We start from the raw sequence: 19,898 nt of genomic DNA, 5'->3' as shown, positions 1-19,898 counted from the left end.
TCCCCTTCTCCCTTGCACAGCTGGTTGGTAGCGGGTATTCACTAGAAGATAAGACTTTTGACTCCTAGTGGACGGAACTTTCTACTCTAAATCTGTAGCTGGATATTTAACAAAAGGTTTATAAAACATACTCTTTTAAAGCAGTCAAATTTAAAAAGCAGAAAAATACAAGAAGACAATAATTACTCCAAATTTACTTACCCAAAGGTAACCACTCTTAACACTTGGGTGACTGTCCTTCTAGAAACTTCTCTTTGCATATATACATACACAGTTTTAAATAAATAAGAACAATCTATATTTTTTTCCTTTGTCATCTGTTTGTTTTATTTTGTTTTTTGAGACGGAGTCTTGGTCTTTTGCCAGGCTGGAGTGCAGTGGTGTGGTCTCAGGTCACTGCAACCTCCACCTCCCGAGTGCAAGTGATTCCCCTGCCTCAGCCTCCGGAGTAGCTGGGACTACAGGCACGTGCCACCACGCCTGGCTGATTTTTTATATTTTGTAGAGACGGGGTTTCACCATATTGGCCAGGATGGTCTCGATCTCCCGACCTTGTGATCTGCCTGCTTTGGCCTCCCAAAGTGCTGGGATTACAGGCGTGAGCCACTGCGCCCAGCCTGTCATCTGTTTTTAATCACCCACAAGTGTTGTCTAGGTATCTTTCCAAATAAAATATATAAGTCTATGTAATTCTTTTCTAGGTCTGTGTAATTTTTAATGAGCACACAGTATACTGTTGTACGTATTATAGTTTATTTAACTGACCATACACTTCTCCTGTTTTTTTCTACTATAAACAAAGATAAACACCTAAATTTCTGTGTACTTATCTCCTATTCTTGAATAAAGTCCTAGGAGTGAAAGAGGTAACCAGTCAAGTTGGAAATGGTTAGTAGCTGAACTTTTCTGGCCACAAATGGCTATTTGGAGGTAGTATTTAAAAACTGTGAACATTAGTGTTTCTGGCAGCTTTGGTCTTGGTCTGGTGGTAGGGTGGTCAATTTGAAGACCTAACTGGGAGTGGGGCAGAACGTGGAAGGCACTTCTCTCTGTGGCCCACTTCGAACTGGACATTGAATTGCTGGGGGCAGGCTGGTTTGAAATAAGCTCTCCTGTTGTTGCAGATGGCAGAATGCCTCCAAAGGTGACTTCAGAGCTGCTTCGGCAGCTGAGACAAGCCATGAGGAACTCTGAGTATGTGACCGAACCGATCCAGGCCTACATCATCCCATCGGGAGATGCTCATCAGGTACTGCATGGCAATGGGCCTCTCCTTTCTTTTCAGTCTTTTTTCCCCAGCCCTAATGTGTTTGTAGGATTCTAATTGTCAACCCACAAACAAGGCCACAACCAAGCCCTTCCAGGGCTTGCTATGGGGATCTGTGTCCAATAGGTCTCACTGAATGCTTGTGGATTGGCCCTAGCTTCCTTGATTCCAGTGACTTAGCCATCTTTCAATGAAGAGTTAGTGGGCAAATTAAGGGACAGAAGTTCTGGAACTTTCTGTTGCTGGCATACTCCACATCTCCTCTGCCACACTCTGTTCCTAGCAGAATTGTTTGCCCTGTCTCTCTTTTGCCCAATCCAGGAGAGTTGGAGAGGCAGAGACCTCATGTGATAGGGTTGACGGGCGGTAGGGTAAAAGGATTCTAGGATCCACTATGAAGTCATTGAGTCAGCAAGTGTTTGAGTGCTTACACTGTGGTTATGGTGCTGTAGGGTGCAAAGATGAATTTAAGGTTGAATGTCTGCTCTCACTAGGCTTATGGTTTAGTGAGAGATGAAATAATATAAGAGTGCTATTCTTCCACAGAATCATCTATAAGTACAGTTTTTCCCAGCCTTTACTTATGTATAAGGCCCTACCCATCTCAGGTATTAGACATGATATAGAGATGAGGATTGTTCCTGGTTTTAAGAAGCATACAGCTTAATAATGGAGTTTAGATGTACATGCACATACCTGTATTGTAAGGTAAAATGTGGTAAGTGTGATCAAGAAAATCTGGACAGAAGGCTGTGGAAGTTTGAGGGTGAGAGGGGAAGATGATGAAGAGCTTCATGGCACAGGGGAGACACTTGAATTGGACCTTGAAGGATGGGTGGAGTTTGGGTAAATAGAGGGATGGGGTGGAGGAGGAGGAAAGAGGTTCTAGGTAAAAGTATTAGTGGCAGCAAAGGCAAAGAAACAGGGAAGCTTCGGATGCTCTTCAGAAACAGTGGGACAGGTTTCCCTGGCAAGAGACCAGGGAAGTAAAAAGCAGTGGTGGGAAATAAAGCTGTTGTTACAGGATTCTTCAGTTGCAGGTAATAGAAACTGCCTTGAGATACCTTGAGCAATAAAAATGCTTTATAAGGATTCAAGGGCAGAGCCACCATATTGGCACAACTCCAGATTGTGAATGGTGCTCTCAGAGTTATGCATGTCAGGGCCTCAGATAGGGTGTCTTGTGGAACATGAGGGCAGGAATGTAGCAGGCCCTCAAGAAGAACTGGGACGGGAGGGTTTTTAGGTCTTGCTGCATATCAGTTTCTCTTTTTCAGCCAACTGGTTGGGTCATATAAACCTGACAACACCTACATTTATATCTTTTCCTCTCTTACTTTCAAGATACCAGATTGAACTAGAACCTTAATCCCCCAAATTCAAAGTCCAGGATGAGAACTTGATTGGTATATGTAGCAACTTGGTTCTGCATGGTCCTGGTTACTCTGTGTGTGTGCACATGTGCGTGTCTGTGTCTGTGTGTGTGTCTGTGTAATGTCAGACATGAGTAATGGGGGTCCACCAGTCCACCATGATGGAGGGGGTGGTAGATAAGGGTATTTCTGTAAGTTGAGCAAAGATCACAAAACATGTCCATTCTGGCTGGCTGACTTCCTGCCTCTCCCCAGAGGTCCTGGTCTACATGGTTGCGACAAGGTCAGGCCTGTATTAACCTGGGAACAACTCAACCTCAAGACTGGATCTCTGCCTGGAGACATGGATTTCCTGGCCTTAGGAGCAAATGAAGGGCTTGAAATGAATAAGCAAAGGGATCGGATATTTGAGGCAACAGTATGAAGTTTAGGATACTTTGATGTTTAGAACAGTGTTCCCCAAACTGTGTGTGTTCTTCAGTATTCCTGTTGTGTCTTGTAAGATGCTCTACAAAAAATATATTTGTTAGTTGAGAAAATAGTGAAATGAGCTGAACAGTGTTTTTTTATTGTGGTGAAAAATGTATAATATGACATTTATTTTAACCATTTAAAAATGTACAATACTGTAGTGTTAAGTACATGCACATATTGTTGTGCAACAGATCTCTAGAACTTTTTCATCTTGCAAAACTGAAACTTTATATCCATTAAACATCTCCTCCCAGTCTCTCTCCTCCCCTCCTATCCCTGGCAACCACCATTCTACTTTCTCTTTCTAAGATTTTGCTGGGCCAGTCACGGTGGCTCACGCCTGTAATCCCAGCACTTTGGGAGGCCGAGGCAGGCGGATCACGAGGTCAGGAGTTGGAGACCAGCCTGACCAACATGGTGAAACCCCATCTCTACTAAAAATACAAAAATTAGCCAGGCTTGGTAGCACGTGCCTGTAATCCCTCTGCTCAGGAGGCTGAGGCAGGAGAATTTGCTTGATCCTGAGAGGCGGAGGTTACAGTGAGCCGGCCGAGATTGCAGCACTGTACTCCAGCCTGGGTGACAGAGCGAGATTCCGTCTCAAAAAAAAAAAAGTTTGCCTGCTTTAGATAACGCATGTAATTGGAATCATGCAGTATTTGTCTTTTTGTGACTGGCTTATTTCACTTAGTATAGTGTCCAAGGTTCATCCATGTTGTAACATATGACAGGATTTCTTTCTTTTATAAGGCTGAATAATATTCCATTTTATTTAGAGACTTTTTTTTTTAACCTGTTCATCTGTGGATGGTCATTTCAGTTTTTTCCACCTCTTGGCTATTGTGAGTAATGTTGCAATGAACATGGGTTTGCAAGTATCTTTTTGAGATCCTGTTTTCCGTTCTTTTGGATATATGCCCACAAGTGAGATTGCCAGATCATATGATCCTTCTATTTTTAATTTTTGGGGGAACTTCCATACTGTTTTCCGCAGCACCTGTACTATTTTGCATTCCCACCAATGGTACACAGCATTCCAGTTCTTCCACTTCCTCACCAACACTTGCTATTTTTTGTTTTGTTGTGAGGTGATGGCTCATTGTAGATTTGATTTGCATTACCTGATGGTTAGTGATGTTGAGTATCTTTTCATATGCTTTTTGGTCCCATTTGTATATGTTCTTTGGAGAAAATGTCTATTCAAGTCCTTTGCCCCAATGAGTTTCATAGCTGCAGGACTTCTCAGGTCCTTTAATATGCTGATGTGCACTCTGTACCTCTAAGGAGGGGATAAAGTATTCAACATTTTTCAGACTTAAATGTCCATGGAATTTTCCCAGTTATTTCAGGGGCGGGGTGGGAGAATCTAGTGTTTCATGGAATACCTTTATATGTTGTTCTATGATAGTACTTTTCATCCGATGATGAGTCTTGCATGTAGAGGTGGATGAAGGGAGAGGTCAGAGTGAGAGGTGTATTCAGGCACCAGCTCACTGGCTGTTCAGCCTGGCAGAATATAGGAAAAGTAGAATATCAAGCTGGAATCGGGGTGGTGGCATGTGAGGAAGCCATGAGGCTGGGTGCATAACTGTTAGATCTAGTAGGCAGTGGGAAGGTAAGGATAGACTTGGTGAGGTTCGTCTGTGTTCATTAGAATAGACAAATAAGATTGGTCAACTTCAGGCTGGGTGTGGTGGCTCACGCCTGTAATCTGAGCATTTTGGAAGGTTGAGGCAGGTGGATCACCTGAGGTCAGGAGTTCGAAACCAGGCTGGTCAACATGTGAAACCCCATCTCTGCCAAAAAATACAAAAATTAGCTGGGCGTGGTGGCTCATGGCTGTAGTCCTGAGTACTTGGGAGGCTGTGGTGGGAGAATCGCTTGAACCCAGGAGGTGGAGGTTGCAGTGAGCTGAGATTGCGCCACTGCACTCCAGCCTAGGCAACAGAGCAAGACCCTGTCTCAAAAAAAAAAAAAAAAAAAAGATTGACCAACTTCATATGAAGCAAAGTATCATCTTGACCAAGGACTGGATGAGGAAGTAGGCTGGCCACTGTGATTTGAGCCTGAGTTATGGTATGAGTCGTAGGTAGCTGAGGAGCTGGGCACTCCCCCATTTAAGAAGGGCAGACCATTGCCTTGTCTTCAAGGAATTTTGTTTTTTCTTTTCTTTGGGCCCCTCTGATGAGCTCTTCCTTGTTTCCTGTCAGTCCTAGGCCTCAGCCTTTGGATGTTGGCTTCATGTCACCTGGATTCTCTGCTGGATTCACCAGTGGCATTTTTAATTTTCTGCCCTTCAAGTATTGGACAGTGCCCTAGGCTGATTTGATTGCAGTCACCCTGTTAGTGTTGAGCAGATGGTGGTTCCCGCAACTGGAGCACATGATGATTATGTAGCAGTTGGTTTGGGCAGTTCTGTAGGTCCCCTGGCACAGTTGTCTGAAATTGGGGCCCTCCTCCGAAAGGGTTCTCACAGGTCATCATGGAGCCTCAGCTGAAGACTCCTAATAGCTCTACTATTTGTGAATCTTTACCTCCAGGGGAGGCCTCAGTGTACAGAAAGATTCGACCTGCTAATGTTACTTGAATTAAGAGTTGAAGGTTTCTGGTTAAGGGTGTGTTGGAAGCTTTGTAGTCTTTGTATTTCAGTTTCAGTTTTCTTTTGCCTGGAGTTAGGATATTATCTGTGTGTTTACTAGTAGGAGACACCGACATCTTATAGCTGAGTCAAGTTTATCTTGATGTTCTTGGTCCTGGGTGCTGTTCTTTTGCCAGCTTTTTTTGTTTGTTTGGTCATCATAAAGCTGATTTTTGGACACCCTGACTGATACTTAAAAATGTTCTATCTTTGACAGTAGGTGTGGCCTATTACACCCGAAGCAATTCCTTCTGGGAGTGGCAGTGAGGCCATCTAAGCCACAGGGGATGTTCCAGGCTTTCCCTCAGCTCTTTATCTCCTACTAATGATCCTGCAATATCAGAATTAGATGGCTTTTCCCTCCATGAGGAAACTGAGGCTCTAATCTCAGACAGATGTGTTTTATAGCAACATCCTGAAAATACAAAATGTATCAAGCTTGCTCGGTGTTAGCTGTTGCTCTTATCGCAGAAGTCACTGTTTAGACTTCACAGACTTACATTTTTGCACTCTTGCTGTCCTTCCATCTTCATCACCCCTCTCCACTTTTTCTTTTATAATCTTAACTGTCATTTCTATTGCTGTAGCTTAGCTGTCTGTCTTACATACGTGGAGAAATTGTGTTTTGTTTGTTTGCATGTTTTCTGACTGCTGCTCAGGGCTAGGTCTGGGGCAAATGCAGAGGGCAGGTAGTTAGCATATAGGTAAGCATATGAGCTCTAGAGCCTCTCTGGGTTCAGATGCCAGATTTGCTACTTACTAGTTGCTTGACATCAGGCAAGTTACATGAAATTCTGAAGTGTCAGTTAAACTTTCTGGGTCTCAGTTTCTGCATTCGCAAAAAGGAGATTGTGACAGTGTGGTATGTACCGCATGGGCTATTGTTAGGATGAAATGGGCTCATACTGTAGATGTGAATGCTTGAAGCACTTGAATGCTTGCTGCTTGAATGCTTGATGTCACTTGAAAAGTCTCGTCATATTAGCTGCCGCTATTGTTGTTGTTATTACTGTTGTAGAGATGAATGAGATTCCCTTTGAAGAGATTAAATAATAGGTAAGCCACAGTCATAAATGAGAACACAAAAAGAAACTGGTGAATGTCATGGGAAAGGACCTCATTAGCACTGTCTAAGTAGAATCTGTGAGATACACATGTAATATTCAATGTTCTCATAGACACATTAAAGTAAAAGAGCAGTGAAATTAATTTTAACAATATATTAATCCAACATATCCAAAATATTATTTTAGCACATCATCATTATAAAAATTATTAAGAAGATACTTTACATTCCTTTTTATGCTGCGGTTTCAAATATGGGAAGTCTTTACATTTACAAAACTTCGCAATTTGAATGTGAAATTTTCATTGGAAATATTTGATCTGTGTTTAGATTTCATAAGACAGTTGAAAAGGTGGACTCACATGCCCAAGTTGTTCTAAACATACTTAGAAGTTTTCCAGTAACTGAATCTTGAATATCAGTTTTAAAATTTGTATTTCAATTTATTAAAGTGAAATAAAATTAAGTATTCTGTTTCTCATTCACAATAGCCACATTTCAAGTGCTAAGACACATGTGGCTGGTGGCAACTGTAATGTAAGTTTACTTAAAGTGTGAACTGAATTCAAAGGTGACAGAGTATTTTAAGCTGGCAGGATCAGGGAAGTCTTCATGGAGAAAGTAGGATTTAAATTGGAACGTGAACAGGTAGAATTTGGATGCATGGAAAGAGGGAGAGAAGTACAAGAAATACCATGGATATCTTTTTTTAAATTATACTTTAAGTTCTAGGGTACATGAGCACAACGTGCAGGTTTGTTAACATATGTATACATGTGCCATGTTGGTGTGCTGCACCCATTAACTCATCATTTACATTAGGTATATCTCCTAATGCTATCCCTCCCCCCTCCCCCCACCCCATGACAGGCCCCAGTGTGTGATGTTCCCCACCCTGTGTCCAAGTGTTCTCATTGTTCAGTTGCCACCTGTGAGTGAGAACATGTGGTGTTTGGTTTTCTGTCCTTGCGATAGTTTGCTCAGAATGATGGTTTCCAGCTTCATCCATGTCCCTACAAAGGACATAAACTCATCCTTTTTTATGGCTGCATAGAATTCCATGGTGTATATGTGCCACATTTTCTGAATCCAGTCTATCACTGATGGACATTTGGGTTGGTTCTAAGTCTTTGCTATTGTGAATAGTGCTGCAATAAACATATGTGTGCATGTGTCTTTATAGCAGCATGATTTATAATCCTTTGGGTATATACCCAGTAATAGGATGGCTGGATCAAATGGTAAGAAATACCATGGATATCTATGGAATTAGGAGAACATGCATGACAATAAGCTTGAAGAAGAAGGGAGAACAGTGGCCTGGTTAAGACCATCCATGAATTACCCCTGACTGGTCATGGTTGTCCTTGACCACCAGAATCAGGATTTTAGAGTGACATGATCAGAGGGAGCAGTGTTTAGTATGGGTTGGAGAAAGGAGACTCTGGGAATTGAGAAACCTGTTAGGCCTTGCAGGATTTCAGAGTTGGGGTAAAGAGGGCCTGGACTTGGGTACTGGGGTTAGGAGCGGAGAGGAGGGGTAGGATTTGGAGAAGTAGTACAACCTGGATTAAATGTGGACCTTGCAGGCAGGTGGTAGAGGGGATTGGGAAGGTTTGAAGCCTGGGAGTGTTTGTGGTGCCATCAACAGAAAGAAATGGGTTCCTTGTTTTGGTTCCTGTGGAGAAGAGCCACATAGTTGGGGCGACTCTGTTAAGTGGGACTCTGGATCCTTGCTATGATTGTGAGAACAAGAAGGAAGGGCTGGCTTCATGTGTGACCTGCCATAGTAGCCTCCTCAGTAATAGAGAGGCTGCTGTTCCCTGCGGCTCTTGTTCCTAATTGTTTCATTTCAGGGTAGATTCTGGGTTGATGGAGTTTCTCCTACGGCTGGGGAGGGGAGGGTGTTGGAGAAGTGAAGGGGAATCTTGAATTCTGTCCTTTGTGTACTTTCCAAAACACAAATATACACACCCACACACTGTTCCCTGCAAGAGAGAAAACGTACCTCAAATGCATAATTACGCAAGGACTTGGCACTGCAGTGGTCTGCTTCTCTCTGTCCTCTGCAACTCTAAGGGTTTCTTCTTTTTAAACTCAGAGCAAGGGTTGTGGTATTAGGGTTGTTGTATTAATGAGCTTGGGCCCTGGGGGACTTTTATAGCAAGGAATCGTCTGTTCTCTCTGGTAATCTGGATACTTTCATGTACCATCCTAGTCGTATATTGGGATTCGTGGGCACCACTTGCCTCAAAGCAGGAGAATCCTTGGTTGGAGTCAGAGCTGTGCCAGCACTGCCTTTTAGAAATCTTGATTCCTCATCCTCCTCATCCGTAGACCCCATATTATGTTGTTGGGCTTGGCTTAGTCAAAGGGTGATGTTTTGTCAGGGACTGACTCTGCCAATGTGAATTTTTGGCTTTGTTTGTGGTTCCTCCTCCTGGAAGACATGAATCAGATTTTCCTAAACTCTTTGGACCCTACTCCATTCTCCTGGAGTCAGCTTCCTGTTTTGTTTTGTATTTCATAAACAGGCTTTCTCTTGGGGTGGGGTTAATGATTTTTATCCCACAGTGATTTTATCTGTTGTGTTAGAATAATGCTAGCTGTGGTAACACATCTCGAAGTTTCAGTGGCCTGGTATTGTAAAGCCTTATTTCTTATTTCATGTAGCAGTATAGAGTGGGTGTTCCTGGTTGGTGGGGGACTTCCCTCTACCTTGAGGGAAAGTGATTCAGGGATCTAGTCTCTTCCATCCCATAGTACCACCATTTTAGCTGGTGGAAGGGGACAGAGTATGGACAGGGCACACTCATTTGTTAGAGCCCCGACCCAGGCATCACCTCTCACCCACATTTCATTGGTAAGAATAAGTCATGTGACCTCACCTCAATGTAATGAGGCGTGGGAATGAAGGCCTGGCTGGGCAGTTACTTTCCAGTGACTCTTCTACACTAAGGAAGGAGCACAAATCTTTGGACAGCTGTCAGTTTTTCCCACATACCCTGACTTGGTTTCATTTAGGAGAGAAAAAAATGCCAATAACTTATATTTGGAAACAAGGAGTCCACATCTCCATTCACAGTCTAACTTTTGGTACTTCCTGTGGACCGATGGCCATTTATTCATTCAGTTTCATTTTTCTTGAGAACCTTGTATATTTGAGGCACAGTGCCAAGCTCATGGCCGATGGGAGAAGAGGGTCAGGGAAGGGGAAAGATGTCATGCTAATGTGGACTCTAGTAACTTTAGTCATGCTTATCTTGGCAGTCAGCTGTCAGCTTTACTTGGCAAGTTCCATCTGCATGTGACCAGCCATGTTGATTCCTCTTCTTAAAACCCAGCTCTGGTCATGTCACCACCCTCTCTTCAACTTTTAGTGTCTCTCTAGAACTTGCAGGATAAAGTTCAAGCCTCTTAGTCTGATGTTTGAAGTCTTTGACTATTTGCCTTCAGACGGCCTTTACAGAAATCTCTGCAGCTGCTCCCTTGAACTTCTTGCCCCTGCCATTAGGCTAATTGGGTGTCGCCTCATGACAGGCCTCTTGCCTCTTGCTTCTGGGCCTTGTCACACCTTTCCCTCTGGACTGTTTTCCTGCTCTCTTCACCTATCCTTGGTGGCCCAGTCAAACCTCTGAGCTTGGTCTGATGGATCTAAGGCACATCTGAGCATCCTTTAAACTATAGCAAATACCACACTGCATGTTCAGCATCGTTTATATGGCTGTTTATTAGTGTTAATATTTCATGGAATATCTGTCTACTATTGCCGATTGTCCACTTCGAGAAGATAGTTTCTTATGTTTGCTATAGAGTCAAGCTCGGTGCAGTTCATAGCAATAAGTGCTGCAGTTCATCAGATGTTCGGCATGCGCTAATTGCTTTATGTCACACCTCAACCCTTCAAGGTGGGCATTATGTTCATCCCCATTTTACAGATGAGGAAGTTGAGCCCCAGGTTCACCCAGCTAGTAAGTGGGGAACCAGGCTTGAACAGAGTTCTAACTGCTGGTTGTAGGAGATGTCTATTCTGTGGCTGATGAAAGTAGAGGTAAGTGCAGCATACACCTCATATTCCTTGTTCCCTCAGAATTTATAATCCAATTGTGAGACTAGATGTGTACAACTTCTGTACAAAAGTAGAAGAGGTTGCTTGGCAGCTTGCAAGGGTATGGGCTTTCGAAAGTCAGACCTGAGGCTGGGTGCAGTGGCTCATGTCCATAATCCCAGCACTTTGGGAGGTCGAGGCGGGCGGATCACTTGAGGTCAGGAGTTCGAGACCAGCCTGACCAACATGGCAAAACCCTGTCTCTACTAAAAATACCAAAATTAGCTGGGTGTGGTGGCGGGTGCCTGTAATCCCAGCTACTTGGGAGACTGAGGCATGAGAATCGCGTGAACCTGGGAGGTGGAGGTTGTAGTGAGCCTAGATTGCGCCACTGCACTCCAGCCCAGGCGACAAAGCAAGACCCCATCTTAAAAAAAAAAAAAAGTCAGACCTGAGTTCAGATCTTGGTTCTGCCATTTACTGTGGTGTTACCTTGGGGAAGTTAGTTATTTCTCTAAGCTTCATTTTTTTCATCTGTAGATTGGCAAGGGAGGATACCTTCCAGGGCTGCTGGTGAGGATTAGAATGAGAGGAAATGAATACAGTTATTGACTAGTAGGTGTTGAGACAATAATAAACAATACAGACTAAATAATCTTAGCTAACATTATTTGTCAGCATTATCCAAGGTAGGATATGGATAAGTGCCAACATGGATGGTCCTGTAAAATTCAGAAATGTGGGAGCCTCTGAAAGCTGAAGTGGGTCAGGAAGCTTCATGGAAAAGGGGGCACATGAACCAGATTTTTGAGAGATGACTAGCTTTTTTTTTTTTTTTTTTTTGGTAGTTTACAGATGCTTTATTTGGCTATGTATTGTTTATATTGTTGGAATTAGATGCCAACATTTAAAAATTGGGTAATTTCTCATGAACCCATATTTCTAGCTTCTTCTGAAATATTGAAGGTTAGCAACATGTGGCCTGCATTTCAGAAATCAGAGCTGAGTAGGAGCTGCTGTCTTTAGAAAAGATATCCTTTGTCCTGTACCCTGAGGTATTTGAATTTGAAACCCCATTTATAATCCCTTATGATCTTTTCCCCATTAGATAATGTATTAGTTTCCTATCACGGCTATAACAAATTACCACAGTGACTTAAAACAAATTTATTCTCTTATGGTTCTGGAAGTCTGAAGTCTAAAATGGGTCAGCAGGGCTATGTTACTTCTGCAGGCTGCAGGGAGAGTCCATTTCCTTGCCTTTTCCAGTTTCTGGAGGCCACATGCATTCCTTGGCTCATGGTCCCTTCGTCCATCTTCATAGATATGGTTGAGGTTTTAACTGGATGTAGGGAAAAGCTTCATGTCTCTTTCTGCTTGTTCATTTATAATACAAATGTGGGTTGAGGATCTAGTCACCTGTGCTGAGTGCAGGGACAGGACAGATACCCTGATCTCATGGAACTTATATGCTTGGGGGTAAGATGGGGGTTGAGGAACAAGACAATAAACATATAAAAAGTTCATTAAGAAGAGAAACATTGCCCAGCATGGTGGCTCTTGCCTGTAATCCTAGCACTTTGGGAGGCTGAGGCAGGCTGATCACTTGAGCCCAGAAGTTCAAGACCAGCCTGGCAACGTGGTAAAACCCCGTTTCTACAAAAAAAAAAAAAAAGGTGTGTGCCTGCTGTAGTCCCAGCTATTCAGAAGATTGAGGTGGGAGGATTGCTTGAACCTGACAGGTCAAGGATACAATGAGCCATAATTGTGTCACCACACTCTAGCTAGGGTAACAGAAGGCGATCCTGTCTCCAAAAAAAAAAAAAAAAAAAAAGACAAATATCTAGAGTATGTGTGTGCTATACAGAGACTTAAAAGTGGCCGGGTGGCTATTATAGCTGGGTAGTACAGGTAGGCCTCTCTGTAGAGGTGATATTTGATCTCAAATGTAATGATGAGAAGGACCTAGCCATACCATGATCAGAAATACTTTTATAGGCACAAGGAAGCACATGTGCCAAGGCCTTGAGGCAGGAATGAGCTCAGGATATGCAAAGAGCAGAAAGGAGGTGGGTATGGCTGGAGCATGGTGAATGGGAGCAGAGCTGCAAGAGGACTGGCAAAGTCAGATCAGCTGGTACCTTGACTGGGCCAGAGTTTGGATTTTATCTTAAATATAATAGGAAGCCATTGGAGGGTTTTAAGGAGGTTGCTAACATGATCTTAGATATTTGGAAAAGCTCACTCTGAGTGTATGTGCAGAGTGGATTGTAGGGGCGGTAGTCCAGGTAGAGATGATGGAGGCTTGGACTGAGTGCTGCTATTAGAAATGGAGAGAAGTGGGTGGTTTTGAGAAAAAGCCAGCAGCTGTGCTTCTTTGTGCCTTTTTCCTAGCATGCTACAGCTTTGGTTTATTTTAGGCCCTATGCTGTGCTCTGAGGAGACCGCCCCTGGGCGTTGCCAGCTTCATGCCTGGGAGAAGGAGAGTGACAGGCCTGGGCCCAGTGCTTGTCTGGCTTCTGCATAGCCTGTCAGTGTGGAGGTGAGGCTGTGGCCAGCCTTGCTTAGCAATGTCTTTCTGGAATGTTGACCACTTAGGTCATGTCTGGACATTCTTACCCCAGACCTTGTCTCCATCCCAAACTAAACATGTCCATTTGCTGTTAATTCCACCTCCCTTTGGAGGAACTCTTTCCTTGCCTTTGCTGATGGAGAAGTCTAGGTAAACCCTGCGGATCTTCCATCTCTCCCAAGCTTGCCCAGAAAGGGGTGGGGCATCCCTAGAGTACTATGTCCCTGAGTGGAAGAGTCCAGCCGGGCTCAGACCTGCACTGCATTCTCTGCCAGTCTTTGCCAGTATCTTCACCCTGTGTCACGGGTGGAAGAGCCCCAAGCCTGTGGAGTCATGTTGGTGGAGAGTGCCCTCACTGTGTATTCCCCATTGTGTGCAGTGATTTTTAGCACAAGAGTTATTTTTAACTTAGTTTTCCCAGCCCCTTAGATGTCTTCTCACTGTTTAGGAAGAAGAGATTAATAATATCTCTTCCATTGCATATGTGCAGCACTTTCAGGTTTCTGGTGAGTTTTGAAAGACATTAACTTACTGTTTCTCACAAGAGTCCTAGGAGATGTGTGGGCCACCCTTCCCCCCGTTGTTACTTTTTAATAAAAAGTCTTGCACACAGTAATTACTCGGTTAATAAACAAGTGAGGATTCTGCAGTTCCTAAACGATGCTGGTGGCCATTTCTTTCTATTTCCTTAGTGCTGTTGACCAAATGTTCCTTTATGCTTTAGGAATAAAACGTGTTTGCTGTTGCATTTAGCAATCTGAAATGACCTGTCTTAGAGATGAGGAAATGAGGCTGAGAGAGCTGCCAGGACTTGTTGCAGACTATGCAGCTGGGCCTGGGCTAGTGGGCAGGTGGCCCAGAGCTGCTTTATCCTGCCATTGTGGTTCTCTATGCTGGCCCTTCTAGTATCTCCCTGGAGGCTGGTTTGAGGCTGTGATTGCCGGTGCCTTGGTGAAAGAGGCAGTCCTTTTTTTAAAATTTTTTTTTTAATTTTTTGAGACAAGGTCTCACTCGGTTGCCTAGGCTGGAATACAGTGGCGCAATCACGCCTCACTGTGCAGCCTCAACCTCCTGGGCTCAGATTATCCTCCCACCTCAGCCTCCTAAATAGCTGGGACTACAGGCACGTGCCACCATGCCTGGCTAATTATTGTATTTTTTGTAGACATGAGGTTTCACCATGCTCCCAGGCTGATCTCGAGTTCCTGGGCTCAAGCAGTCCTCCCACCTCAGCCGCCCAAAGTGCTAGGATTACAGGCATGAGCCACTGTGCCTGGCTGAAAGGGGTAGTTCTTAACCATATAGCAGGAAAGGAACATGAGGGCCTTTTCCCCCTACATCATGTTGACTGTCCTAAAAATGCCTTGGGTCTGGCCAGCAGCCCCATTCCCCACCCTAAACTTTCTTAACCTTGCCAGGTCCTTTGGCTTGGGAGAATCCTGGTAACTGCAGAAGGAGCAGCAGCTCTGTACTCAGGCAGGCCTGGCTTTGGATCCTGACCTACTATTAACTTGTAAGTGGGCAGCTTACTTAAAGATTCTCTCTTTGAACCTCAGTTTTCTCATTTGCTATTGGTCTCATCCTAGAGAGTGATGAGGGCGAGAGATAAAGTGTCATGCATTGGCAGCCTGGCGTAGGGCTTCAGAGTCCAGACTCTGGAGTTGACTGCTTAGGTTCAAATCCTGCCTCTGCTACTTAATTAGCTGTGTGATTTGGGGCAAGTTACTTAAACTCTGTGTGCCTCACTGGCTATTACCAGAAGTTGCACACTTTGACTTGTACCCTTTGCCCACACGTAAGAATTTCTTACTTTCTTCACTCCCTAACCCCTTCCATACAGAGGCAAGGGGATTATCAGCTGAGAAGACCTTGGTTTTGGACATGACATTTTATTTTGCTGAAGCCTCCTGGATTGGATGAAGCGTTTCCGCTCACTCTGTAACAGGAAGGGACAGGGTCTGCATGGGAGAGATTGGTGATGCTACCTCAGAGGAGGACCCAAACAGGAAGTTTGGAAACAAGTCAGTATCTACAGAAACTTAAGTTAGGGAATTATTGGTGCTTAACACAGAAATTCAGCCTTACTTTTCAGAAAAATAACAGATGCCTAAATGTCAGTGGCAAGGAGGGGAGAAGGCTATTATTGGTTTGATTTTTGAGTAAGATCTCAGTGAAGAAAGAGCAGTTTTTATCTGTTTCTCCTGATGTGCTTTGGTTCTCCTAATGAGGAAATAGAGGCTAAAGGGAACAGCTCTGTCTGCCCTTAATTAATTCAATCTTCTGCAGTGTGTGCTAATCTGTTGTTTTCAGCTAGACTGTTGGCTTCTTGAGGGCGGGGGCCAAGGATTCCCCAGTCTTCGTAGTCCCCGCTGAGCCTAGCACAAGGCTAAGCAGGCAGAACAGTCTGCTCATGACTGATCGAGGCCCACTTTGTTGTCATCTTTGTTTTCCAGAGTGAGTATATTGCTCCATGTGACTGTCGGCGGGCTTTTGTCTCTGGATTCGATGGCTCTGCGGGTGAGTCACTACCTTTTCTCTGTTCTTGCTGCACCTTTGTTCGCCTCCTAAAAATAACTGAACCGAGTTTCAGCCTGTGATATAGAAGCAAAAAGAAAATGCAAACCAGATGCTCCACATTGACTCTCTGCAGAAAGGTGTGGGTTCCCAGTCTTTCCCCGCTCCCCAAGGTCACCTTTCAGTAACCCTTTTTATTCCTCTCTGTATCTTTGCTTCAAAGTTTTAACAATTTTTATTTTTAAAAAGTTTTTGAACTTTTTATTGAATATAACATACATATAAAATTCTATCAATTAAACTGAATATACCTGTGTTACTAGCACCCCAAATAAGAAATGAGACTTTAATATAGTTTCAGAACCTCCTCTCTTAGCTTATTGGTCCCAGATAATTCTCCCAAGTGCTTGGCTTTTGGTTTCTGTTTTCACTCTTGGTTTAAATAACAAAGGTTAACTCTAAGCTGCATTGGTGTTCCTCAAAACCATTATGCCTTTGAGTTTTAGGGTGGACTCCCCACTTCAGGTTTGTTCTCTAAAGCAAGCTGGACAAGGTGGGAGCTCCCCTCCCCTCATGGTTAGCATGCTGCTTCCTTTGGCGTAAGTGCTTGTGTTGGTTGGCACATTAGGATTGGCTTTGGCTGACACCTCTGCCAAAACCCCAAGTTCTGCCAGGCCTGTGGGAACGGAGGGCAGATAAAGGTAGGAGGCATAGGCTTCCCGCTAGTGACCACAGCAGGAACACTCATAGGGCCCACTTGGTCTTTCTCCAGGAAAGGTGAAACAGCTCCCCTGGGGTGTCTGGTGGAGCAGAGGAGTGGCTGTGATTGCTGAGCAGGAACCATCCCTCCCTGTGTCTTGTTGATTATACGAGACCACTTTGGCCATAGGTCTGCAGTTCTCCATTCTCTGTTCTTGACTCATACTGTGCAAGTGGAGTCCTTTTTGTGCAGGGACCAGTGCCAGGTAGCTTGGGTCTCAGGACTGTTCTTTCAGAGCTTGACACACAGCTTGTTTTCAGTAGTGTGGTCTTCTCTTGCCCAGAGGTTTCTTTGGAGTCAAGGACCCATCTGCCCCACTAGGAGCTGATGCCTCTTACTGCTCTTGCCTGTCTACTGTCATTTTGTGCAGCTTCTGAGCAGTTGTTAGAAACCTTTCTTCTTCTTTTTTTTTTCTCCCCTGCTTCAGGCACAGCCATCATCACAGAAGAGCATGCAGCCATGTGGACTGACGGGCGCTACTTTCTCCAGGCTGCCAAGCAAATGGACAGCAACTGGACACTTATGAAGATGGGTGGGTACAGGCATGGCTAGCCCAAACTTAGTTGGCCTGATCTGGGGAGGGATCCTAGAGGTCCTTAGGACTCCTGGATCTTAATCCTTTTATGCAGTCATGGACCCTTTTGAGAATCCAAGGAAAACTGAGAAAAAAAAAATGGCATGCCTATACATACGTACCAATGTGCATTCAATTTTGGAGGACGCTGGTTCAGGATACTTATTTTACTGAGGGGAAACTGAGGGCTAGAGAGGACAGTTGATTTGCTGCAGATCACATTGCTGTGCATTTCACTCCTGTACTGGGGGCCTTCTACTATTTGCTGCCTCATGATTCAGAGTGAGATAAAGGCAAGGATTCATTGGCAACAGAAGCCAGAAAGCTTTCCCCTGAGGCTCTCTCTGAGGATCTTGGATTTGCTTCTGGAAGCTTAGCTCTGGAGAAGAGCAGCATTCAGGACAAGCGAACAGGTCTGGAACTTGCTTGGGCTAGTCGCTTCACTTGCAGTGCTTTAGTTTCCTCATCTGTAAAATGGGTTAATCACAGTAAGTAACATATAAAGTGGTGAGAATTAAAGCATTACTATGTGGAAAGCATATAGATCAATGTTTATTGAATAATGTGTGTATGTACTCTGTGTTTTCATTTAATTTTCTGCCATGTGTACTTTCCTGTCATTAAAATAGTCTTTAGAAACACAGTTTTAGGGACTGTACAAAGTCTTTGCTTCCTGAATTTTGAACTTGGAGAACAGAAGATAAGGAAGGGCCAAGTGGGAAAGAGAAGATGAAACAAAATACCTGATGCTTCTTGTTTGTTGTAGGAAATAACGAGGAAAGAAAATAGTCCTCAGACTCACAGCAGGGAACAGAGGACTAGACCATGACCTTGAGATCCAGGCAGCCAGCTGACTGAGGGGTGTGTGCACTCAGGTGTATGCCACACACCCTCCACATACACACACACGTGTTCTTTGTCTTAGGGAGGAACAAGGAACATTTTTGTCTTGGCATTGGATTAAGTTTCTATTTCTCAAAAATCATTTCATAAATATAAAAACACCAAAGCTACAGATTGTTGCCTGTTGCTGCAGTTGATTTCTCTTTCCCTTTCTCTCTCTCTCTCTCACACACACACACACACACACACACACACACACACACACACACACACAAAGGCAGGCATTTGAAGCTGGCTGTTATAAATGGACAAGCTAGTGGCCTTTAAATTTTTTTGTTTGTGTGCTTCTGTTAATGGGAGTCAAGCACCCGCAACATGTATGTATGTTTGTTTATTTGTTATTTATATGTGCTAGTGTTCCTCTATATTCCAAATATCAAAAACTAACTTTGTAATTTCTTTTTTAAAAATAAATACAAATAGAAGCTCTGTTACTTTCTTCTTGCACCCAGTAGATCATTGTGTCCCCCTGGGGAGCAGGCATCTCTCTTTGGGGCCCACGGATTCCAGCTCTAAAGTCTGTTAGCATTTTGGGGGTCAGAGGCGCAAACACTGCCTGCCTGTTCCTTAATGTAGGTATGTGGCAGCAAGGGGGTGGCAGAGGGAGTGAGTCCTCCTCTCCTCCAGGCTCCTTCCTGGTTTCCTCAGTCGAGTCTTCTGTGTAGGGAGATTCTGGTGGGTTTGGTTGGCCAGTGAGTGATTCATCCCTGGGGTTTTGCCGAAGATCTGTCTGCTAGGAAATGACATGACTTCATCCTGTGAAAGTTACATTATGTAGTGTACTAGGGCATTAGGAGAAACTGTATTAATAAGTGGCTTGTTTAGTGGTTTGAAAAAAAATAAGAAAGAATCAAATAGCAGAATGAAACTCAATGTCAGCTTCTAGGCAGTTTTTTAGAATTGGAATCCATGAGCTTCTTTCTTTATAAACCTTTGCACTTCCCTTCTATGGTTATGTGGTTGTATCAGTAGTCAGTAGAGAAAATAGTAAAGATAAGTTTCTACTGTTTTAGAATATGTGAACTTTTACTCTAAATATATGTATATTTTATCAAGATGTTAATTGTTTGGCCAAAACCTCATTGGTTAAAAAAAGTATACATCTCAAAGATAACTGGCTAGATATGGAAGGTGTTGGCTTAGATTAAAGGAAAACTGGACTATAGAAGTAATTTTAGTTCTATTCTGGAGGCTGATATAGTGTCCTATGACTAGCGTCTTAGAAACAGAAAGGGCTGTCTCATCCTGGGAGTTGGGGAACCCAGAGGCTCATGTTAAAGGCAACAGGATGGCCAGCACTTTGGGAGGCTGAGGTGGGAGGATCACTTGAGGCCAGGAGTTCGAGACCAACCTGGCTAACATGGTGAAACCCCGTCTTTACTAAAAATACAGAATTAACTGGGCATGGTAATTTTGAGCCTGTAATCCCAGCTACTTGGGAGGCTGAGGCAGGAGAATTGCTTGAATCCAGGTGGTGGAGGTTGCAGTGAGCTGAGATGGTGCCACCGCACTCTAGCCTGCGTAACAGAGTGAGACTCTGTCTTCAGAAGTAAATAAATAAATAAAGACAACAGGACAGGTGCCTGTGTGCCTCTCTTAAAATCTTTGGAAAGATCTCTTTGCTGCCAAGACTTGTGCTTAGCCCTCTATTCAGAGGCTGGTTATGGGGCAGCGGCCTTCTCTTGGCCACCCTGCCCTTGCAGATGAGG

At 43.9% G+C, this 19,898-nt stretch overlaps 1 protein-coding gene across 4 annotated transcripts in view; it reads left to right on the top strand.

Annotated features, from left to right (window-relative positions):
• XPNPEP1 (X-prolyl aminopeptidase 1) overlaps nt 1–19,898 on the top strand; it is a 58,766-nt gene that overhangs the window by 14,585 nt on the left and 24,283 nt on the right. For 3 of the 4 annotated variants that reach the window (XM_003825561.4, XM_008950891.4, XM_034931443.4), the window contains 3 exons: nt 1,125–1,249; nt 15,892–15,955; nt 17,140–17,244. In XM_003825561.4, coding sequence (XP_003825609.2) covers nt 1,125–1,249; nt 15,892–15,955; nt 17,140–17,244 — 294 coding nt within the window. The remainder of the gene's footprint in view (nt 1–1,124; nt 1,250–15,891; nt 15,956–17,139; nt 17,245–19,898) is intronic. The other variant, XM_034931444.3, reaches the window with a different exon arrangement.

This window comes from Pan paniscus, chromosome 8 (genome assembly GCF_029289425.2).
Source record: "Pan paniscus chromosome 8, NHGRI_mPanPan1-v2.0_pri, whole genome shotgun sequence".
In the NCBI taxonomy this organism is placed as follows: Eukaryota; Metazoa; Chordata; class Mammalia; order Primates; family Hominidae; genus Pan; species Pan paniscus.
Note: the sequence above shows the minus strand (reverse complement) of the source record. Positions and strands in the feature narration are given on the sequence as shown.